This window comes from Papio anubis, chromosome 17 (assembly GCF_008728515.1).
Source record: "Papio anubis isolate 15944 chromosome 17, Panubis1.0, whole genome shotgun sequence".
Classification (NCBI taxonomy): Eukaryota; Metazoa; Chordata; class Mammalia; order Primates; family Cercopithecidae; genus Papio; species Papio anubis.
This window is the reverse complement of record NC_044992.1, coordinates 54,794,354-54,818,767: the sequence shown is the minus strand read 5'-3', so window position 1 is coordinate 54,818,767 and position 24,414 is coordinate 54,794,354. Positions and strand designations below refer to the sequence as shown.

The window sequence follows — 24,414 nt, the reverse complement described above, 5'->3', positions numbered from 1 at the left end:
GGGTGCCTGTAGTTCCAGCTACTTGGGAGGCTGAGGCAGGAGAATGGCGGGAACCTGGGAGGTGGAGCTTGCAGTGAGCCGAGATCGCGCCACTGCACTCCAGCCTGGGCGACAGAGCGAGACTCTATCTCAAAAAAAAAAAAAAACAAAAAAAACCACACAGCTATAAAGGACATTATTGGGACAAATGGAGAAATCCGAACATGGACTGGACTGTATATGAGAAAAAAATTTGCATCGGCTCTATTTCTTGGGTGTGAGTAGATATTATGGTTACATAGTAGCATGTCTTTTAGTTGTTACAAGTATTTAGGTGTGAAATGTCATGTCTACAACTAACTTTTAAAGTTTCACCAAACAGACCCAACACACACACACACACACAGAGTGAGGTAAGCAAATGTGGCAAAATGTTAACAAGTGGTGCTTCTAGGTGAAGAGTATATGGGTGCCCACTGTATTATTTTTTCAGTTTTTCCCGTGGTTTGAGAGAGTATTGTACCATATGCAGTCCTCTAGGACCTTTTCTCCCCACTCAACATTATGTCTCTAATATTCACCCATGTTGTTGCAAATAGCTGGGGTCCATTCCTTCACTACTGTGTTACATTTCATTGTGTCTACTCTATAATTTATCCATATTTCTTTCCAAGTAGGTTTTTTGTTTTTGCTATTATAAACAGTGCTTCCAAGCTGTTTGCAAATCATCAATGCCCTTACATACTTAGACCCTTCAGGAATGAGGTGAAGTTTTTATGGGGTAATACCAAAATCCCCTTTCCTTGGGGACCAAGATGACTGCAAAGCTGCTTCCTCTTGAGTCTTTCCATTCAGCCAGGCTAGTTTGTCTGGGAGTCATTCTCCCCACTGTCAGACAGGTTCCTGTTCCTAGGTCTAAGGTTTTAGAGCAGTCGATTGCCTCCATCTTTCTTTCCTTTTTTTTTCTTTTGAGACGAAGTCTCGGTCTGTTGCCCAGGCTGGAGTGCAATGGCGCCATCTCAGCTCACTGCACCCTCCACCTTCCGGATCCACCCACCTCGGCCTCCCAAAGTGCTGAGATTACAGGCATGAGCCATCGCCCCCAGCTCATCTTTCTCTTAATGAACTTAAAAATTGCACCTACAGGCCAGGCACGGTGACTTACGCCTGTAACTCCAGCACTTTGAGAGGCTGAGGTGGATTACTTGAGGCCAGGAGTTTGAGACCAGCCTGGGCAACATTGTGAAACTCCGGCTCTACTAAAAATACAAAAATTAGCAAGACCTTGTTGCTATTTAAAAAAAAAAAAAAAAAAAGGAAAAAGAAAATTAGGCCAGGCATGGTGGCTCACGCCTGTAATCCCAGCACTTTGGGAGGCTGAGGCAGGCGGATCATGAGGTCAGGAGATCAAGACCATCCTGGCTAACACAGTGAAACCACAACTCTACTAAAAAAAAAAAATTAGCCAGGCTTGGCGGTGGGCGCCTGTAGTCCCAGCTACCAGGGAGGCTGAGGCAGGAGAATGGTGTGAACCCGGGAGGCGGAGCTTGCAGTGAGCCGAGATCGCGCCACTGCACTCCAGCCTGGGCGACAGAGCGAGACTCCGTCTCAAAAAAAAAAAAAAAGAAAAAAGAAAAAAAAGAATCATTAGCCATGTATTTGTCACTTAAAGTTATGTAAATCATCCATCATGTGGTTTCCAATTTGTTTTGCTACTAAAGGCTGTGGCTCAAGCATATAGTCCCAACTCAGGCGGCTTAGGCGGTAGCATTGCTTAAGCTCTGCCAATACTTGCTTTTCTGTTTTTGCTAGTTTAAGTAGTTAAAGAAAGCTAATTTCCCTCATTTCTAGTGATCTTTGCACTTTGTTTATTTATTTATTTGAGACAAAGTCTCACTCTGTTGCCTAAGCTGGAGTGCAGTGGCACAATCTCAGCTCACCACAACCTCTGCCTCACGGGTTCAAGTGATTCTCCTGCCTCAGCACCCCCCACTCTGCCCCGCCCAAGTAGCTGGGATTACAGGCATGCGCCACCACGCCCGGCTCCTTTTTGTATTTTTAGTAGAGATGGGGTTTCACCGTGTTGGCCAGGATGATCTCAAATTCCTGGCCTCAGGTGATCCGCCTGCCTCAGTCTCCCAAAGTGCTGGGATTACAGGCATGAGCCACTGCGCCCGGCCCAATCCTTGCACTTTCTATGTGAAAGCTTGCTATCTGAATTTCCTCAAGTGTGATCAACTATAAACTGAAATTAAAGTTTCTAATTGTAATCCAGATGTCCTCATAACATTTGTTTTTGTTTTATTTTGCTTTTGAGACAAAGAGAGCCTTCTCACTTTTTCATGGAGGCTGGAGTGCAGTGGCACGATCTCAGCTCACTGCAACCTCTGCCTCTGGGGTTAAGAGTTCAAGACCAGCCTCAACCTCCCAAGTAGCTGGGATTACAGGTGCCCACCGCCACCCCTGGCTAATTTTTTTCTTTTCTTTTCTTTTCTTTTTGAGACAAGGTTTTACTCTGTCACACAGGCTGGAGTGCAATGGCACCACCTCGGCTGACTGCAACCTCTACCTCCCAGGTTCAAGCAATACTCCTACCTCAGCCTCCTAAGTAGCTGGGATTACAGGCACATGCCACCATGCCCAGCTAATTTTTGTATTTTTAGTAGAGACAGGGTTTCACCATGTTGTCCAGGCTGGTCTTGAACTCCTGACCTCGTGATCTGCCCACCTTGGCCTCCCAAAGTGCTGGGATTACAGGCGTGAGCCACTGTGCCCGGCCGTGCTCATAACATTTAAAAGTAAAAATTCCTTTTCCTATTAGTGTGTTTTTTCTGGTGTGTCTCACATTAAGTTCTTATAACAGTTTAAATCCACTTCTGGAATTTTTTTCTAGTACATTGGACGACTTTTTTTTATTTTAATTCAAAACCATATGTTTTTCATGACCATGACATCATGTAAAATTCTAGAAGGGTAACTCTTATTGCCTTACCATAAAAAAAAAAAAAAAAAAAAAAAAAAAAAAGTTCTTTGGAACACTTGTCTGCTTTCTTTTTTCATTTTCAACAAATATTTACTAAATAATACCAAATGCCAACCTCGAAGCTGCTCACACCTGTAATCCCAATACCTTGGGATTGGGAGGCTGGGGCAGGAGGAGCCCTTGAGCCCAGGAGGTCGAGACCAGCCTGGGCAACATAGGAAGACCCCCTACTAAAATAGTAGCAACAAAATAGAGTGGTGGCACCGCCTGTCGTCCCAGCTACTTGGGAAGCTAAGGCAGAAGAATTGCTTGAGCCCAGGAGGTTGAGTCTCCCGTGAGTGCCACTGCACTCCAGCCTGGGCAACACAGCAAGACCCCGTTTCAAACAAACAAGCAAACAAACAAAAACAAATGCCACCGTGGCCAAGGTACTGTGCAGGAACCTGTGCAGCAACAAAAAGGCCCTGCTCTGGAGGTGTTTGAGGGACGACAGCAGTAAAATGCTAGAACAGCTGTGGAAAGAAAGGCTCCTTCCAGCTGAGGGCAACCAGAAGGCCACAGGTGTGAACTGGGACTCAGAGACAGCCCCCTGGGAAGCTGGTGCTCCTGGCAGGAAAAAAAGCCTGAGCAGAGTCCCAGTTGGGCAGTACTGAGAGCTATGGGTAATGGCAAGGAGCTCAGCTTGGCTTGCACAAGCACTGAGAACCTGACCATGGAAGGCCAGGAATTCTTTTTCTTTTCTCTTTTTTTTTTTTTTTGAGACAGAATCTTGCTCTGTTACCAAGGCTGGTGCAATGGCATGATCTCAGCTCACTGCAACCTCCACCTCCCGGGTTCAAGTTATTCTCCTGCCTCAGCCTCCCGAGCTGCTGGGATTACAGGCATGCACCACCATGCCCGGCTAATTTTTGTATTTTTAGGAGAGACCGGGTTTCACCATGTTGGCCAGACTAGTCTTGAACCCCTGGCCTCAAGTGATCCACCCGCCTCAGCCTCCCAAAGTGCTGCGATTACAAGCACGCACCACCACACCTGGCTAATTTTTGTATTGTTAGTAGAGACGGGGTTTCACCATTTTGTATTTTTGTATTTTTAATGGAGACGGGTTACCATGTTCGCCAGGCTAGTCTTGAACTCCTGACTTCAGGTGATCCGCCTGCCTTGGCCTCCCACAGTGCTGGGATTATAGGCATGAGTCACCGTGCCTGGCGGGAATTCTAAATTCAGAAAGTTTACATTGATTCAAGCTGTCCCTTAGCAGCACTAACATGGCAGCAATGCCAGCTCTGGACTGAGGGTGGAGGGGAAGACCCTGAGGGAGGAAACTGTGGATGTAAATTATATCACAAAGGCCGAGGGAAGAGAGTTTTCAAAAGTGTCCATCGGTCCAGGTGCAGTGGTTTGTGCCTGTAATCCCAGCACTTTGGGAGGCCAAGGCAGAAGAATCTCATGAGCCCAGTTCAAGGCCAGGTCTGGGCAACATAGCGAGACTCTGTCTTTAATTAAAAAACAACAACAGGCCGGGCACGGTGGCTCACACCTGTAATTCCAGCACTTTGGGAGGCCAAGGGTGGATCAGAGGTCAGGAGATTGAGACCATCCTGGCTAACACGGTGAAACCCCGTCTGTACTAAAAATACAAAAACAAAATTAGCCGGGCGTGGTGGCGGGCGCCTGTAGTTCCAGCTACTCGGGAGGCTGAGGCAGGAGAAAGGCGTGAACCCGGGAGGCGGGGCTTGCAGTGAGCGGAGATTGCGCCACTGCACTCCAGCTTGGACGACAGAGTGAGACTCCGTCTAACAAAACAAACAAACAAAAAAACAAACAACAACAACAACAAAAAACCCAGAAAACAGTCCATTGTAGGGAAGCAATTTTGTTTTGTTTGAACCAAGTACATCCTAACAATGAAATATTGAGCACGTTAATAAGAATGAGGCAGCTCTGTAGACGGCTATGGCAAGATCTCTAAGAACACATAAAAATTATTTTGCAGAAGATTTTAAAATATGGGCCTATTTGGGTAAAAGGAGTATTTACGTGTGTGCATATGCATAAAAAATCAGAAGATTACCCAATGAACTACTACTAATCTTCACTGGGGAATCTTGGTTGGGAAGATTACCCATAGAATCTGCTAGTGGTAGACTGGCTTGTGCTAGGGTGTGATCAGTGTAGGGGAGTGGACTTCACATTTTTTCGCACTTACTTGCGTATGGTTTGAATGTTTTCCACTGAGCATGCATTTTTACTTTCCTTTTTTTGAGATAGGGTCTCACTGTGTTGTCCAGGTTGTGCAGTGGTGCAATCATAGCTCACTGCAGCCTCCAACTCCTGGGCTCAAGTAATCTTCCTGCCTCAGCCTCCTGAGTAGCTGAGACTACAGGCACGCACCACTGTGCCCAGCTAATTTAAAAAAAAAAAAAAAAAATTGTAGACATGGGGTCTTGCTATGTTGCCCTGGCTGGTCTCCAACTCCTGGCCTCAAGCAATCTCTCCTCCCTTGGCCTCCAAAAGCACTGGGATAATAGGCATGAGCCACTACGCCTGGCCCATTCTTACAATTGAGGCTAATGAACAGCATCCATGCTGCAAGGTGAGGCCTAAGAAAGGTCACTTAATTTAGTAATTAGGGAGCCTCATTAGTATGACCCTTGGGGGCAGTCCCTTAGACAGTAGGCTAAAGGCAACTAGAGGCAAAAAGGGGAGAGGTATGCCCAACCACCCCAGTGTTCCCTAGTCTGTCTTGGTTTTATTCCAGAGTCCCAGGAAGTTCCTTATCCTTCCCTAAGTGAAGATTAAATAGAGAAGTGTAAGGATGAAGAGGAAGGTGATAAAGAGGATGGCAACAAATTGAGGGGTTTTGGGGGGATAGGACTGTTGAGGATGGGATTTTTTTTTCTTTGGTGTCTCAATTTACTTTCAGAAAAACTACGATTACTTTTTGGCACTTACAGTAGTTAGCAAAGTGTCACGAAGAAGTAATGCCTCTCACTGAGGCTATTTCTGAAAAAGAAAAAGAAAAAAAGAGTAATAATGAAGTCACGGGTTTAGACCTGCTTCAATTTAAAAAAATAAAATGGGGCTGGGCATGGTGGTGCACTTCGGGAAGCTGAGGCAAGAGAATCGCTTGAACTCAGGAGGCAGAAGTTGTAGTGAGCCAAGATCGTGCCACTGCACTCCAGCCTGGATGACAGAGGGAGACTGTCTAAAAAAAAAAAAAAAAAAAAAAGTTGTGTCAGAGGTGTTTGAACCAGAGCAACTCCATCTTTAATAGGGGCTGGGTAAAATGAGGCTGGGAACTCCTGGGCTGCATTCCCAAGAGGTTAGGCATTCTAAGGCACAGGATGACATAGGAGGTCAGCACAAGACACAGGTCACAAAGACCTTGCCGAAAAAACAGCATGCAGAATAGAAGTCACCCAAATCCCACCAAAACTAAGAGGTGACAAAAGTGACCTCTGAGCCGGGCATGGTGGCTCACACCTGTAATCCCAGCACTTTGGGAGGCTGGGGTGGGCAGATTATGAGGTCAGGAGTTCAAGACCAGTCTGGTCAACATGGTAAAATCCCATCTCTACTAAAAGTACAAAAATTAGCCAGGTGTGGTGGCACGTGCCTATAGTCCCAGCTACTTGGGAGGCTGAGGCAGGAGAATTGCTTGAACCTGGGAGGCAGACGTTGCAGTGAGCCGAGGTGGTACCATTGCACTCCAGCCTGGGTGACAGAGTGAAACCCTGTCTCAAAAAAAAAAAAAAGAAAAAGAAAAAAAAAAAATAGGAGGTTGCAGTGAGCCAAGATCATGCCATGGCACTGCAGCCTGGGCAACAGAGTGAGACTCCGTCTCAAAAAAAAAAGTGACCTCTAGTCATCCTCACTGCCCATTTTTTATACGCTAATTATAATGCATTGGCATGCTAAAAGATACTCCTATCAGTGCCATGACAGTTTACAAATGCCATGGCAATGTCAAGAAGTTACCTTATAGGGTCTAAAAAAGAGAGGACTCCCTTAGTTCTGGGAATTGCCCACCCCTTTCCCAGAAAACTCATGAATAATCCACCCCTTGTTTAGCATATCATCAAGAAGTAACAATTGTATAAGCAGCTGAGCCGTCATGCTACTTCTCTGCCTATGGAGTAGCCATTCTTTATTCCTTTCCTTTCCTAATAAGCCTACTTTCACTTTTCCCTATGGATTCACCTCAAATTCTTCTTGCATGAGTTCCCTCTCTTGGGGTCTGGATTGGACCCCCTTTCTGGTAACAGTTGCAGTTAGGATTTTTTTTTTTTTTTTTGAGACAGGGTCTCATTCTGTCACCCAGGCTGGAATGCGATGATGCAATCACGGCTTACTACAGCCTCAACCTCCTGTGCTCAAGCGATCCTCCCATCTCAGCCTCCCCAGTAGCTGGGACTACAGGCATGAGCCAGGACACCCGGCTAATTTTTTTCTTTTTTTCTTTTTTTTTGTAGTGACTGGGTTTCATCATGTTGCCCAAGCTGGTCTTAAACTCCTGGGCTCAAGCAATCTTCCCTCCTCAGCCTCCCAAACTGCTGGGATTATAGGCATGGGCCACCATGTCCAGCAGGATTTTGTATATTGAAGACTGTTTTATCATATTTGGGAAACTGATAGTCATAGTCACGTTTTCTCTTTTTTTTTTTTTTTTTGAGACAGAGTCTTGCTCTGTTGCCCAGGCTGCAGTGCAGTGGCATGATCTCGGCTCACTGCAACCTCTGCCTCCTGGGTTCAAACGATTCTGCTGCCTCAGCCTCCAGAGTAGCTGGGACTACAGGCGCCCGCCACCACACCTGGCTAATTTTTTGTATTTTTAGTAGAGACGGGGTTTCACCATGTTAGCCAGGATGATCTCGATCTCCTGACCTCATGATCCGCCCACCTCAGCCTCCCAAAGTGCTGGGATTACAGGCGTGAGCCACCATGCCCGGCCAATTTTTGTATTTTCAGTAGAGATGGGGTTTCACCACGTTGGTCAGGCTGGTCTTGACCTCAAGCAATCCACCTTCCTCGGCCTCCCAAAGTGCTGGGATTACAGGTGTGAGCCACCTCACCCAGCCTTTCTCCTCTTAATAAAAATAGCAATAATTGAGTATTGTTTGCCAAGGAATTATTCTGTGCCCAGTAGTGTACCAGGCACAGATCTCATACATTCAGGATCTCATTTGTATGTAATTCCTATAATACCTCTACAAGAGGTATTGATTTTTCCCATCTTATAAATGAAGACACTTGAGTCTCTGACTGAGGTCACATAGCTGGTGAGTGGCATCAATCCTGGTCCCACCTATCCTGTCCCTATCTACATTTCCAGAGGACGGAGGTGGGGATACACTGCGGACCATGCCCACACTCCTGCCTCATCTACAGGGGGAGGGGCCACTTCTCAGCCCCGCACCTGGCTGCCTTCAGGGAAGGCTGGGGAAGGCTAAGGCAGGCTGGCTCTAGTGTTCCCTACATGTGTCCTCCCGAGGTGGCCCCTGGGAAGGAGATAAACAGAGAGGCCACCCATCCGATCTGGGATCTGTCACTGTGGGCCATGTCTGTGTGCTTGTCTCCCGTCTGCTGAGGTCATTCCAAGAGGCAGGGACCAGTCTCCCTCAGTGTCCTCCCCAGGATCCATGAGTCTCGAAGGAAGGGTCATTGGAAGGTGGGAAAGAAGAGGGGAGGGGAGGCACGCCAGGCAAAGGGATCGCGCGTGGGCAGAGGCCTGGAGGTGGAGAAGGCTGGGGCAGGACAACAGAGCAGAAGCATGGGGGGCCGAGAAAACCAGGAAGAAGTTGGTCCTTCTGCTACCAACAAAAGCCAGAGCAGAATGCACAGTCGGAGAAAGAGAAACCGGGGGAGGGGGAGGCTGAAGGGAGCAGAGTGCAGGTGGAAGGGTCTGCGCTTCCAGAGTGCAGAGCCACGAGGCTGGTGCCTGGGGGCCAGGAGGGCAGGGGGAAGTGCAAGAAAGGAACCAACTGGTAGAATTCCACGAGGGGCCACAGTGTGCAGTTGAGGGGTCAACCCAATCTGTTTCCTAAAGGGCTGCAGCTGGTGGACCCCGGCAGTCCCCCAGTGTCACAGGTGCCACTGAACAGCCCTCATCCAGCTGCCGTTTACTGGTACAATCCCTAGCCAAGGAGTGACAGATCTTCAGGGCCCAGGGTGAGCTCCAGGAGCGCATCACCACCCCACTGGCCCACCCCACTCAGATTCACAGGACGTAGGCGTGGGAAAGCGGCCCCCTCCCACCTCACATAGGCCTAAACAGGAAGACATGCTTCCTATCAGCAGTGCTCAGGCCCTCCAAGTCCAGGGACTCCCACTAGAGACATGCTGGGGAGGTCTCAAATAAAGTATAGGCCAATGCCATCTCTGCTTCAGCTCTGCAGGGGCTCAGTAGACACCCACTGAATGAATGAATGAATGAATGAATGAATGAATGAACAACCATGTGAATCCTTGACCTCAGGGAAGCTGGAATGCCAGGCTGGGGCACCTTGAGTCACTCACTTATCTATGACTTCTTGGAGGGAGTCCCTCAGAGATCCTGAGGACACTAAAGGCGGCTCGGTCCAGGCCTCCTGGACCCACAAGGAAGTGGGCAACCCAGGCACCCAGACCACTGACATGTGACAGAGGGCTGCTCGCTCCACCCTCCTCCTCAGGAGTCCTCCCAGTGGGACACATCGAGAGGTGTCCTAGAGGGCTTGGAGTTATGGGGGCGGGGGGAACCCACAAGGCAGAATTTTCCAGGCTTTCCTAACACACACACACTGACAGTGCTTCACGCGATGGAAACGCTGTATGGTACTGGAGCGTTCAGGCTCCGTAACCACTCCTGGGTTCAAACCTCACTGGTACCACCTTCTAGTGGTGTGGTGGCACAGCCTTGAGTGAATCCCTTAACATCTTTAACATTTTCACGCCAGGTGTGTGCAAGAGTGACACCTGCTCAGAGACAGGAGGTATCCAAGAGCTGCTGCCAGCACAGCACCCGGCACGGCACCCACCACATGCACAGCGCAGCCATGGATGCCATCGCTCCATCCCTCCGGGGGTGTGAACAGTGCAACAGGACTCCTCCTCGATGCTTACATGGATGAGGAACTCAAATGAATATCCGCCTGAGAATTGCACGGCACTTCTGAAATCATCTCATCGGGCCAAGTCACAGTGCCCTGCGTGCATCAGAAGGCCAGGATTTCTCTGGTGTGAAAAACGGGGGCTCAAACCCAGGGTTCTTTCTCCCCTCCGCGTACCCTCACCTTGCCCAGGCAAACCCAGAAGAGAACCAGGATCCCAGCACCAGACACAGCTCCAGTGGGCACCTCCTGGGCCCTGATGGCTCACAGAAAGCCAGAGGGTTGGAGCAAGGAAAAGTGAGTTTTGCGTGGGGGAACAGTAAGAAGTTTCTGAACCCCACAACTCAGCAGGAGCTGGGCCGGAAGCGTGGGGAGCTGGTCTGGCTGACTCTGGTCAGAGCCCCAAGCACCCGATGCTTCTGTCCCTGTCCTTCAGGGAGCAGTGACCTTCACCACAGGAAGATTTCCTGAGGTCTCCTCACCCCATGACCTTGAGACTTGATCCCTGGAGCTCCTAGAAGCCCTTTTCCCTGCAACTAGCCCCTTATTCCTCTGCTCGGAAACCTCCAAGCGTCCCCTGGGGTTCCTCACAGCCAGCGTGCAGGTCCCTTCCCCATTCTGGCCTCTCAGACACCTCTTTTACCCAACCTTCTCCTCGGCCCAGCCAGCAAGCTTCCACATGATCCCCAGAAAAGCCCAGCCCGGTGGCCCCTTCCTGCCTCTCTCCAGACAGCCTTGGACACCCTTTGGTCCACATGGTCTCTCCTGCCTCCAGTCTCCAGACAGGAAGCATCCACACTCCAGCCTTTCACTTACTAGGTGTGTGACCAATGTAAATGATCAGACCCCTCTTAGCTTTCATTTCCTCAACTGCAAAAATGGTCCAATAGCCATCTCCTTGGATTGTTATCAGAATGAAATGGGAACTTGCACATGAAGCATTTGGCGTGGCTCTGGGCAGGCAGGCATCCCACCAACGGCATCCTGCCCCCCACGCAGTTCACTGTTCCACGTTTCATTCTCCCACAAGGTATTTTTTCCAGAAGATGCATCTTACACTCTTCTCTACCTTCCCTCCTCCCCAAGAACTTGGCTCAAGGCTGAGCAAACTGAATGCTCCAGAAATGCAGTAATATGGCAACCAACAAAGAGGACTTCTTCCAGTGACAGGCTCCGTGGACCACTCCACCAAGGTGAAGAAAAGATGGATTCCACCATCACGCACCATGAAGGCACTGCCGCCTCGCTGTCCCCGCCCCGTGATCTGGGCACACAGGACTCCCCCCATGGTGGTCAGGAAATTCCCACATGCAGCCCCTGACCTGCCTGGCATAAGCCTCACCCCCAGTAGCACTGGCCTGCCACACCCTACCACCCACACGCATTTCCTGGGGCCATTTGGTCCCTGGTGCTGGTGAATTCCTCCCAATGACAACGTAATTCACCAGGTACTAAGGGCTGCCAGCTCTTCGGGCAAGGACTTCAGCCCAGAGGCTCTGAACAGGCTTCCCAGGGGAGGGCCCAGTGGAATTGGACAGGGCAGGGGCAGGCGCTCTCTGGGCAGAGGGCACAGCTGGAACCTGCAGCAGCTCCATCCTCCTCCTGCTCAGCTGCTTCTGGAAGACCTCACACTGCCTGCCACCCAGATCCAAGCCTCCTCAGGGTGTGGTCAATGCAGTGCCACCATGAAGGGGACCTCTGAGGCTACTCATCCCTGGACAGAGCCCAGGGAGGGCCGGGCACAGAGACCAGGAGGAGAAGGGACACTCCAGGCGTCCTTGTCCTCCCTGACCGGGCCTCTCACCAGGCACTTCCAGCCCTTTCTATGAAAAGCTCCAGGGGGAAAGGCCGAGTCAGCACTCTGGCCACAACTCTCTCCCAGGGCCTGGCTTTAAAAGTGCGCTCTGGAGCTCTGGGAACGGCCATCCTCTCCAACCCTCCCCACTGCCTGCCTCCTGAGGCCCTGCACAGAGGAGCAGAGGAAGACAGGAGTGCGAGGAGGCAGGGGAACTGCCTGAGGCCGTCCTGCAGTGGGTTAGGGGGTTACCCGGCCTGGTTTCTGTCTGTCCGACATTCAATGCCAGGTGGGTGCAGAGCTGCCCCGGGGGCTCTGGTTGGTGTGAATGTGGGTCACCGTGGCCCCCACCTTTCCCATCTGGCAGATACGTGTCTTGTGCCTACGTCACGCCAGGCCAAGCCAGCAAGCACCGGCCAGGCTGGAGGCCCCAGACTCTCCAGGGGGCTGTCTGGTCCTTGCACAAAACTGCAGACACTGCACGGACTGTCCCCATCCCCCAATTACACAGCCAGCAGGACCAAGCTGGGCCAGGAATGGGGCTGCAATCACCACCCTCCTGGGCGATTCCCGCGTTCACTCCAGACGCCCCCACCCCCACTCCCCCAGGAAGTGGATCTTTTCTTTTAATGCTCAGATTCTTGGCGCGGGATCTGTCTGCCCCCACACTTCACTGTTACCCCTGAATAAGGAGCAGGAAGAGAATGGCACAGTTTCAGGGTTTTCTGATTTGTGTTTCGTTTTCTTTTGGTTGGGTTTTTAAATCTTTAGCAGCTCTTTTGCCGCTCAAGATCTGTCCCCTCTGGAGGTCCACCAGAGTGCTCAGAGCTGCCCACGCTACGCAACATCACAGCACGGCAGCGCCCAGCCTGTCGCTGCGTCCCGGTGGCAGAAGCCTCCTCACAGGGCTGCTGAGCTCACACGGGGCGGATGCCGCGCGCCACAAGCCTCCTCGAAGACTAAGTGTGGAAAAGAAAATATCACCGCCCACGAGATGCAGGGGGCGGGGGGAAGGTGGGGGAAACGAACCCTCGCGGATAGTTGGAAAGCCGTCCTAACGCATCAGTCCTGGGGCAGAGCGAGGAGACCGGGCCCGGGAACTCCCGGACAGAGCCCTGGCTCCCCGGGCGCGCCCTGCAGGTCCCCTGCCAAGGACGGGCCAGCGCCGGGTGGTCCGGGAGCGCCGTGCGCGGGGGTCCTCACGAGCCCACCCGCTTCCTCCGAGGCTGCTGGAGTCCCCCGGGCTCCCCTCCCCCGCCGCCCGCCACATCTGGTTCCACTCAGGTCCTCCCCCACCTCTAGGCGCGCTCCTCCTCCCCTCTCCTCTCCCGCTTTCAGAAAAGCGGAGACGAGTTTTAAAAACCCAGTCACACACACACGCACACGCACACACGCTTCTGGAGAAAAGAGGGGGGAAAAGGAGGGAAAAGTCGAGAGCGGCCCGCGCCCCGGCGCTCCCCCCGCCCAGGCCCCGAAGTTGGCCAAGTTGGCAGCGCCTTACCCGGGAGGGCGGCGTCCCCAGGGGCGCCGGGACGGCCGAAATGCAGGCCCCCGAGAAGCAGGACGCAGCGCAGCAGGTGACGAGACCAAGGCGCGGGGGCCGGCCGGCCGGGCCCCATCCCCGGGCGCAACGCTCAGTGGACGCGGGGACCGAGGGCGCACGGGCGCAACGCGTGGTGGCAGCCCCGAGGCTGGGCTGTGATGACCGCCCGCAAGGGGCTCGCGTCCTCCTCCGGGTCGGGACGAAGTGATGCCTCCCGGGGAGGAGGAGGGAGGAGGCAGCCCGGGCGGAGGGAGGGCGGAGGGAGGAGCGCAGAACCGGGGAGGAGGGTTTGAGGGGTAGAGGGAAAGGGAAGCGGGCAGCGTGGGAGGGGAAGGGGAGGAGGTGCGGGGCTGGGGCGAGAGCGTCGGGAGAGAAAGGGGTGGCGGAGAGGTGGATAGGCCGGGTCCAGGAGGACCCCAGCGTGCGCCCTTTCTCTTGCTGCTCTGTTTCCCAGTCTCCCCACCTCGCCTTCCCTCTCTTCTGTCCCGGCCAGGAGCCCCAGACGCTGCGTCACAACTCCCCGGCTGGCGCGGGCGGGGAAGCAACTGCAAAACTTTCCGCAAACTTCACGGCGTGGTGGGACCTGGGCTACGAGGTCGGGCCAGCCCGGGGCGGGGGCGTGCGGCTGACCCAGGTGGCCAGACCCGGGCCGCCAGCATCCGCCCCGCCGCCCAGCCATCCCGCCTCTTTCTGCCGACGTCTCCACAGCCCAGCATCCACTACCTCCATGCCGAGGAGGACCCCTCCCCCGGTCTGGTGGGGAAGGGGCGGAGCCCAGGGCCTGGCCACCAGGGCGAAGATTGGGGGAGGGGGAGGCAGGGCCCTTGTTCCGTGTGCGGAGCGCGAACAATTCTTGCACGTCTTGTTTGAGCATTTTCGTGACCTCTGTGTCAGTGTCTCCGGTGCAGGAGTGTAGCACTTTTGCTAGTTGGGGCTGCATCCAGAAACCTGGGGAAAATCTGTCCACTGGACGTCCCAGAAGACCGACATCATCACTCCCACCAACTGGACTGCTGGCCGGTAGCAAAAGACCAACTGGAAATTTCATAAAAGGTTAGACAATCCAGTTACTTAGTGTTACGCAACAGGTCTCTGCAGCACAGAGCACGGACTGCGGAGTCAGGATGCTGGAGTCCAGCCCTGCCTCTCTGCGGATTCCCTGCGTGACCTTGGGAAAGCCTCTTGGGGTCTCAGGACATAGGGCAGGACTGAGACATTGAGACCCCAAGTGCAAAGAAGACACATTTCTCCTACCACGAGTCCTCAAAAACACTATGAAACTGTAATATGGGCCGGAAGCGGTGGCTCACGCTGTAATCCCAGCACTTTGGGAGGCCAAGGAGAGAGGATCGATTGATCCCAGGAGTTCAAGACCAGCCTGGGCAACATAGGCAGATCCCATCTCGTTTTAATATAAATTTCTTAAATAATAATAAAACTGTAATATAAATTTTACTATTTCCTGTCTTGCCCACATTGGTATGTCTTTTGGAAATAAATCTTTTTTCCTTTTCATTCCTCCTATCTTGGCTAAATGTTTCCCCCACTCTGCAATGGGGGTGTTGGGTCAGAGATGCTCATTCGTCTCTTCCCATCTCTGCCAGGCCGAGGCTCTTGGCAAACAGTCCAGTGGTAACAGAGTCTCGAAGCAGGCCCCCACTGAAATCCTCTAGAGGCCCCCGGAAAGGGTCCCATTAGCCACCCTTTGGTTAGCAGCTGGACCAACAAAGTCCCTGCACTCCACGGCTAGCTTCAGCAGGTCTGACAGGGCCAGGTCCCTTCTGGTGGCTGTGGCTCCACTGCCCCTTGGGACATGTCTTCTTGGTATGGCATGTTCTGGGATCTCAGTGCTCTGCACACAACAGGCCATGCTGGAGCTGCATCAGAGGTCCCCCTCTTGGCCTTCCCTCTTGCACAACCCTGTAATCTCCGAAGGATTTGAGGATTTGCCGGCTTCAGCTAAGCTGCTCTCTCGCTCTATCTGAACAGCCAGAACACGGGATACTCCTTCCCCTGAAACAGGGCTGGATTCCCCGTTCTCCAGCAGCTTGAGTAGGTTTCGGCGTTTCCTGCCGGTCATCCCCACCCTCCTACTACCAGTGGCAGGACAGGAGCCCACTTCCTGACGTCACCAGTGCACAGCATGGGGCCAGAGTGTCCACCACTTGCCAGCACCTGGTCCCACCATGCCCAGCACACAGGAGGTGTGCTCTCATCTCTTCACCCACGGGTTCAACAAGCACCAACTGCTAGCCCTGTGCTAGCTGCTAGAGAAACACAGATGGGCAAACACAGTTGCAGCCCTAGAGGAGCCTCATTAAATGGGGAAAATACATGTTTTGCCATATTCCGGGCAAAGAAGACTCAATGGCTGAGGAGCATGAAAGTGTGCTGCACTCGCAGGGACAGAGGTTGGTTCAAGCCTCGAAGGCCCAGTTCTAGTCTCTGTCAAGGGTGAGACTTCCTCCTCCAGCGTGACACGGTTCCACACCCTGTTCTGCTGACTGAGACTTCCTCCTCCAGCACGACACGGTTCCACACTGTGTTCCACCGACTGTTCTGCTGATGTCTGCAGCCACCAACTGCTTTTGATCTTGACTTTGGGGTAGAAAGCAGGGACACATCTGGGAGATTCTCCTGTGGAGAATCCAGGCCGGTTCCCTACTGCGTAAAGATCCTGTGCAGGCTCAGTTGTCAACAGAACATGGTCACAGTCCGTAGCAGTGTCGGGTGTTTTGAGCAGCATGGGGCTTTTGAGGAGCCCTCATCAGCATCCAGACCTTCATCTGCTTCCAAAGAAGGGCTCGCATCCTCTGTGCCCACAGCCTCCTCACCATTCCTGTGCCCACAGTTGAATAGCTGTTTATTGAGGGCCAGTACGTGTCAGGCATCAGGCTAGATGCTGGAGACTTAGTGAGGTCTGCAGTCAGAGATTTTTGCCAAGGGGATTTTTGCCAAGATGGTATTCGCTATCGTGGAACTGAAACTGAGAATGGTTCTCCCCTAGACACTGACCAACTGTCAGCCAGCAACAGGTACGGGGGGTGATATGGTTTGGATCTGTGTTCCCGCCCAAATACCATGTCAAATTGTAATCCCCAGTGTTGGAGATGGGCCATGGTGGGAGGTGATTGGATCATGGGGGTGGATTTCTCATGAATGGTTTAGCACCATCCCCTTGGTGCTGTTCTCATGATAGTGGATAGTGAGTGAGTTCTCACGAGAACCGGTCATTTAAAAAGTCATTTAAAAGTGTGCAGCACCTCTCCACACTCTCTCTCGCTCACTCGCTCCTGCTCCACGCATGTGAACTGCTGCATCCCTGCCGCCATGATTGTAAGTTTCCTGAGGCCTCCCTAGAAACCGAGCAGATGCCAGCATCATGCTTCCTGTACAACCTGTGGAACCATGAGCAAATTAAACCTCTTTTCTTTATAAATTACCCAATCTCAGATATTTCTTTTTTTTGAGACCAAGTCTCACTCCATTGCCCAGGCTGGAGTGCAGTGGTGCAGTCTTGGCTCACTGCAACCTCCACCTCCCAGGTTCAAGTGATTCTGCCTCAGCCTCCTCAGTAGCTGGGATTACAGGCGCCCGCCACCACGCCCGGCTAATTTTTTTTGTATTTTTAGTAGAGATGGGGTTTCACCATGTTAGCCCAGCTGGTCTCAAACTCCTGACCTCAGGTGATCCACCCTCCTCAGCCTCCTAAAGTGCTGGGATTACAGGCGTGAGCCACTTTGCCCAGCCTGGTCTCAGGTATTTCTGAGAGAATGGTCTAATTCTGTATTAGCATTACTCATAGGCAGACCCCCTGTGGGTCTGCTAATTTCATCAAAACCAATTTACGCCAGGTGTGGTGGTTCAGGCCTTGTAATCCCAGCTCTGTGAGAGGCCAAGGTGGGAGGATCACTTGAGGCCAGGAGTTAACAATCAGCCTGGGCAACATAGCAAGACCACATTTCTACAAAAATTTTTAAAATTAGCTGGGCGTTGTCATGGTGGTATGAACCTGTAGTCCTAGCTACTTGGGAGGCTAAGACGAGAAGTACTTGAGCCCAGGGATTTGAGACTGGAGTGAGCTATAATCACACCACTGGACTCCAGTCTAAGCGACAGAGTGAGATCCTGTCTCCAGTCAATCAATCAAACAGTTTAGTGGAAGGAGTATAGACTTTGGAGCCAGAGAAACCTGAGTTCAAATCCTGGCTTCCCCATTTCCCAGCTTTGTGACCTGCAGCAAGTTATTAATACTTTAACTCTGAGCTCACAATAATTCTTATTTGTAAATGGGGCAACTTGAGATGTTTCCTACCTTGTTAAATGTTAAGCGTAAAGCAATGGCATGGCCCCTGGATCAATGTGGATGTTCAGGGAATGTGGTCCCCTCCCTATTTCCCATCTTCCTTTGCCATTTGGACATCAGGGCGTCTCCCTTATTCCCTACCCTTCACCCTGCCTCTCTCTCCCCTACCCTCCCACCCTACCCCACCCATGAGATCTGCAGAGATCAGTTTTATCGGATTGTAACGTTGAGTTTTACTTTGCCTGGGAAAACAATACAACATCCTTGCATTTTCTGAACATCTCCATATTTAATTGTGTACAAAAATGGTACCCTAAAGTGTAAACTAATCTAGTTAGAAGCATGCTCACTTTGGCTAATAAATGTGTGTCCATAAACAGCTCAGCATGGGGCAATGGGGTGAGTCTAGGCCTGGGGAGTGGAGGTGAGTTGGAGTTCCAGCTCTGCCATTCACTAGCCCCATGTCCTCAAGCAAGTCACTTCCCTTCCCTGAGTCTCAGGTGCCCTGTGAGGTGTAAGTTTCCGTGTCATTACTCACTGTGCTTAGGGTTCCTCTGGGATTACTCTCCTCTTCTCTGGTTCTGTGGCTCAGCAGCCCCTCCAGCCAGAGGGTGCCCAGGGGAGCAGAGCACCCCAGCAGGCCAGGTCTACAACAGAAGCTTAGGAAAGGAGAACTCAAGACAGGGAGGGAAAATGCAGCTGGATGGCTAGGTAAGGTACGAGGCTATAAAGAAAGACTTGGGCCAGGCACAGTGGCTCACACCTGTCGTCCCAGCACTTTGGGAGGCTGAGACGGGCGGATCACAAGGTCAGGAGTTTGAGACCAGCCTGGCCAATATGGTAAAACCCCTTCTCTACTAAAAATACAAAAATTAGCCGGGCATGGTGGCGGGCGCCTGTAGTCCCAACTACTCAGAGGCTGAGGCCGAAGAATCACTTGAACCTGGGAGGCAGAGGCTGCAGTGAGCTGAGATTGTGCCATTGTACTCCAACCTGGGTGACAGAGCAAGACTCTGTCTCAAAAAAACAAAAAACAAAAAACAACAACAAAAAAGACTTGGCCAGTCCTTGCCTTACCTGAGGCAACTAGAAAAGAGGCAGTGACCCCAAAGGGTTCTGTATGACCTGCCCCACCCTGCACCTTCTCCAAGCCAGGGAAGAGGACTGGCCAAATGTGGGGCTGGCCCAAGTGGGTCTCACCCTCTCTTCTCCCTGGCTTCTGCATCTCAGATACCCAGGGCTCCACTCAGGCAATCCACTCCAAGTCCATCTGGCTACACCCTCGTCTACATCACCAAGGATCGTAGAGGGGACTGGGCTAAAGAGGGAAGGAAGAAGGCAAGCTCAGGATTCAGAAAGACCCACAGTTCAAGATCTGGTTCAACCTCTTCCAAGGGGAACTTAAAGGAACTATTTTTTTCCACATCCACATGACTGGGGAACTTTACGGTTGGTCTGTCTTCTCTTGACTGGTCCACCCCATTACAGCCCCAGCCCTCCTCACCCTTCATCCAGCCACAGTTACAACCTGACAAAAATTCCGCCCACTTTCTCTAGGTTCTTTCCCTTCTCCCTTCTGTGGAGAACACCTAGAAGGGCTCCCTGATCCCAGGAAAGCCTCTGAGTTTATATCCACTCACTTCCAACTCAAGGCCTGTATTAGAAGAGGAATCCTTAGGCCGGGTGCGGTGGTTCACGCCTGTAATCCCAGCACTTTGGGAGGCTGAAATGGGGGGGATCACCTGAGGTCAGGCGTTCGAGACCAGCCTGACCGACATGGTGAAACTCCATCTCTACTAAAAATACAAAAAATTAGCCAGGTATGGTGGCGGATGCCTGAAATCCCAGCTACTCAGGAGGCTGAGGCAGGAGAATCGCTTGAACCCAGGAGGCGGAGGTTGCAGTGAGCCGAGATGGTGCCACTGCACTCCAGCCTGGGCAACAAGAGCAAAACCCTGTCTAAAAAAGAAGAGGGATCCTTTAAAGGGACCCCAAATCCCAGCCTTTTCTCTTCCAAGGGCTAAGAGATAGTTACCTCACAGGAAGTACAGATTTCCTTTCCATGAGCCTAGGAATCCGGACATCGACTCTCACTTGGAGGAGCCACCATGAAAACGTTGTGAGCTGGCCGGGCGCGGTGGCTCAAGCCTGTAATCCCTGCACTTTGGGAGGCCGAGACGGGTGGATCACGAGGTCAGGAGATCGAGACCATCCTGGCTAACACGGTGAAACCCCGTCTCTACTAAAAAAAATACAAAAAAACTAGCCGGGCGAGGTGGCGGGCGCCTGTAGTCCCAGCTACTCGGGAGGCTGAGGCAGGAGAATGGTGGGAACCCAGGAGGCGGAGCTTGCGGTGAGCCGAGATCGCGCCACTGCACTCCAGCCTGGGTGACAGAGCAAGACTCCGTCTCAAAAAAAAAAAAAAAAAAAAGAAAACATTGGGAGCTGTCAGCGGGGCCCTGGAGTAAGCTCAAAGCGGCTGGGCTCAGGGCTTCGAACCCCGGCTGCAACAGGGGTCACAAAGCAAATGCCTCTCAGATCCTCGCTGGCTCCTGTCTCCATTGGGGAGGCTTGAGCGGGTCAGGAGCAAGCTGTCTAAAGGGGAGCTCAGAGAGGGACAGAGGTTACCCTGAGGCACCATAGTAAGGAAAAGAGGGCATCGCAGAGCTGAGCTGAAGAACCAGCTATGCGTGAGTGAGACTGAGTCCCCAGAACTTTCTACTGCCCTCCCCAGCTGGGGAGGCGGGGAGGAAAGGGAGTCACTGAGATGGAGCAGGATGCCACTTAGGGCTCTGCTGGGCCTCCTAAGCATGGAAATAAAGGAAAAGTCTTGAGTCCCTTTTAAAGGACATCCCAGGCACTTAGCTAGCCTTAAAAAGTCAATGAAGCCGGACACAGGGGCTCACGCCTGTAATCCCAACACTTTGGAAGGCCGAGGTGGGGTGATTACTTGAGGCCAGGAGTTGGAGACCAGCCTGAGCAACATAGTGAGACTGGGTCTCTACAAAAATAAAATAGCAATCTGATAAATATGAAGCTAAGTAACAGTCGTCTCACAAGCAAGTCACTTACAAGGTGTTTTGATTCCCCATAGAAACTAAAAGATAACATCTTAACATATCTTCTTGAGATGTTTCCAGAAACCTCCACCAGATGGAAAATGCCTCTATTATTATACAGACCTTAGATAAAGGGGAGCTGGGGACTAAACTCTGACCACTGTTCTTTGCCACGAGCCAGACCAGTGTATAGCCTCCATGTATTTCTTGGTTTAAAATTTTGCCTGCAGCTTCTGCTATCCTGAAACGTAACCCCATCTTTAAAAACTCTTGCTTCTAAGCCACTAGGGAGTTCGGGTCTTTTTTTTTCTCTTTTTCTTTTCTTTTTTTTTTTTTTTTGAGATAGAGTCTTGCTCTGTTGCCCAGGCTGGAGTGCAGTGGTACAATCTTGGCTCACTGCAACCTCCACCTCTCAGGTTCAGGCAATTCTCCAGCCTCAGCCTCCCAAGTAGCTGGGATTACAGGCACGTGCCACCACGCCCGGCTGATTTTTGTATTTTTAGTACAGACAGGGTTTCACCATGTTGGCCAGGATGGTCTTGAACTCCTGACCTCAGGTGATCCACCTGCCTCAGCCTCCCAAAGTGCTAGGATTCCAGGCATGAGCCACCATGCCCAGGCTTAGGGAGTTCGGGTCTTAAGCACTAGCTGTCTGTCCTCCTTGCTAAGCACCAAACAATAAATATGCTTTTTCCCGCTGCAAATCTCAGCATCAGTGCCTGACTATCCTGCAATGAGCAAAAGCAGACCCCAGTTGAAGTCGGTGACGGTGTCACCCTGACTACTCTACAAGGGCCTCCCTGCCCTGAAACCGCAATGCCTCTGGGCCTGTCCCTGCACTGAGGACGAGGCCGAGCCTGGAGTCCAGGCCTCCTCTGAGCCACAGCTGTGGTTGGGCTGGCAACTCTGCATCTTCACGATGTAGAAGCTCCCTGACCCTTCCCTCTGTCTCCCCAACTCAGGAAGGACAGGCAGGGTGAGGTATCCTCTAGTCTCAGTATTTGAGCCTTCTAAGCAAGGCCCAGTCCCTGCCAACAGCCTTCTGGGGCTCTCACTGATCCTGGCCCAGAGGAAGGCCAGGCTTTGCAGATGCAGAGCCTCCCCTGATCCATCCCTTCCAGCCCAGGCCTCTGGCAGAATAGAGCCTGGACCAGAACAGGAGCCAGGAGGCTTCATCCAGCTGGCCCACCACCTCCACCCTGTCCCAGGAGGCTGGCCCCACCTCCCACAACCCTCAGTGGAGCAGCAAGTAGGAAACAGGGGCACCTGGGAGGCACTGCAGTGTTTCCCAGCTGTTTAGTGGGTGGTGATCAGCATTTTCAAAGTGCAGTAAAACACTTAAATGTCACAGTGCATTGCACATGAGTTAAGCCCTATGCTGGGGGATATGTTCCGGGTTGAGATGTTATCAAACAAATTTGAAAAACACTGCTGCTGAGGGCCTGGCCTGAGCCCCCTAAGCTCCCCAGGTATCCCGGCCCAGCTCTGGTCTGCTCACCTGACAGGAACTGCACCTGACACACTGCCCGGGGCTCCTCTTGGGTCTCACACCTAAGCTCCCTCACTCCACCTGTCTGGCTCTACGTCCCCTGCAGAGACATGGGCTGAACTACTTGGCCCTGGACTTCCTGAGGGGCAGCTCATGCTGCAACAACACGATACGGCATTTGGAGCAAGGGAGAGATGCACAAGGCGCTGTGAGAGCCCAGAGGAAGGCCGGACGTGATGCCTAAACTGAGTTCTCCAAGATGCTCAGGCGGCCAAAGCAATGGAACGGCACTGGCAGAGGCCCGGATGTGTGAGATCATAGGGGCCCTGCAATGACACACATGGTTTGTGAAGCTTCTAAGGACCCTTTGCTGCTATGTTCCCCTCCTCATCCTAGTGAACTCTGCTTCTCTCTCAAGGCCCAGCTCAGTGCCCTCTCTCCATCCCCAGGGTCTCATCTCGCGCTTACGCAACTCCCCACCTCCCAGCTCCCACTCAGCTTCTCAGCTGTAAGCTTCCTTAAGGCAGGAGCCAAGCCGAGGGGCCTTTTTATCGCCCACAAATCCCAGCCCAGTGCATTAACAGAAGGGCCCAACAGGTATGTCCGAGTGGATGCATGAAGTTCATAGATGTGGCAGTTGTAGCTCAGAGTGGGAGTGCCCGGCTCAAGGTCACACAGCAAGTTGTGGAGTTGTGGTGTAAGGCACAGTCCTCACTCAGGGCTGTACTGTGATCTTGTTCTACGATGCCAAACCTGGGCACTTTTGTCCAGCTGACGTGGCAGAGAATGCTGGAAGAGGAGTATTGGTGTGAAGGTTGTGGGGAGGGTTGAGAGGGTCACAGATGCAAAGGAGCAAGGCCTTCCTGGATGTGCTGCCCAGAGGCATGCCCTACTCTTAGGACATGTGAGCCAGGCTGAAGGGCTCAGGTCTGACACTATGACAAGCCAAGGCCCTCGCCAGGGGGACAGCTATGTCCTCTGGACATCTCTCCTGGGGCCACTGTGACATGCAAGTGGCCACCAGCCTCACCCTCTGTTTTATCCCGCAACCCCTTTACGCCTTACAGCAACCTTAAGGAAGCCAAGGAAGAGGGTCCCATTCTCACTCACCCAATTAGGACACTCAGGAGCAGGAAGATGCAGTTTCTAGGGACAGGACAGGCTTATGGCTTCCTAATCTATGAGCGTGACAGGAGTATAGAGGGCTTACGAAATCAGCAGCACTGACGCTCTGCAAAGCCACGCCTCCATTTCCCCATCTAAGTTCGCTTCCAGCCCAGGACTGCAGAGCCAGGACTGCTGCCCATGCTGGCTGGGTCTCCAAGTAGATTTCTTCTGAGGGCCATAAGCCATGAGGCAAGGGAGGGACAAAGTAAAGGGAGTCTAGGGGAGGGGAGCTGAAGCGCAGCTCTTACCCGCAACAGCCTCTGCCCAAAAGATGGCACTCATAGAATCCACCTCACCCAATGTTCAAGCCTGTAGGCCCTTCCTCCCCAGTCACTCCTGCTCCACCACTGCTTGTACCAAACCTCTCTAGGCCTAAGTTTCCACATGTAAAAGCAGAGAGTGGCTGGGCGTAGTGCCACAATGCCTGTAATCCCAGCAATTCAGAAGGCTGAGGTAGAAGAATCACTTGAGTCCAGGAGTTCAACACCAGCTTGGGTAACATAACAAGAGCCTGCCTCCAAAAAAAAAAAAAAAAAGAAGAAAACGCATCAAGTTGCCCCTACTTTGCATATGCCTAGGTTGTGAAGCAACACAGCCGAGTAACTTCTTTGCAAATCACAAGTGCTAGAGCCCCTTCTCTCTGCTACTGACCTCTGCTCCCTCTCCAAGCAGCCTTCAGGGTGAAAAGGCTTGGACGGCACATGGGGAGGCCACCACAGTTGCAGACTGCTTGCAAGGTTGAGGATACCACGGCTCTCTAGCTGGGCACTTCCCTCCACACCCAGGAGTCAGTCAACCAGCTGCTCTCTGACCCCCTCACCACCAGGTCTCCTGCCCAGCGCCTCACACATGTACACACACACCCCTTCATTGACTCCAGCCTGTCTCGCACCCCTGCTGGGCTCCCCCAGCACAATAGTCCTCTTGTATTCCCTGCCCCCACCAGGTCCCAGACCTGCTCTCAGGCCTGCCTGTTTTCCCAGCCTCTGGCAGGTTCCCCCC

At 52.3% G+C, this 24,414-nt stretch overlaps 1 protein-coding gene across 1 annotated transcript in view; it reads right to left on the bottom strand.

Annotated features, from left to right (window-relative positions):
* Positions 1–13,600, bottom strand: part of MRC2 (mannose receptor C type 2) — a 62,751-nt gene extending 49,151 nt beyond the window's left edge. Inside the window, exon 1 of the mRNA XM_003913252.4 lies at positions 13,350–13,600. Coding sequence (XP_003913301.3) covers positions 13,350–13,467 — 118 coding nt within the window. The 5' untranslated portion in view covers positions 13,468–13,600. The remainder of the gene's footprint in view (positions 1–13,349) is intronic.
* Positions 13,601–24,414: the final 10,814 nt, after the last annotated feature.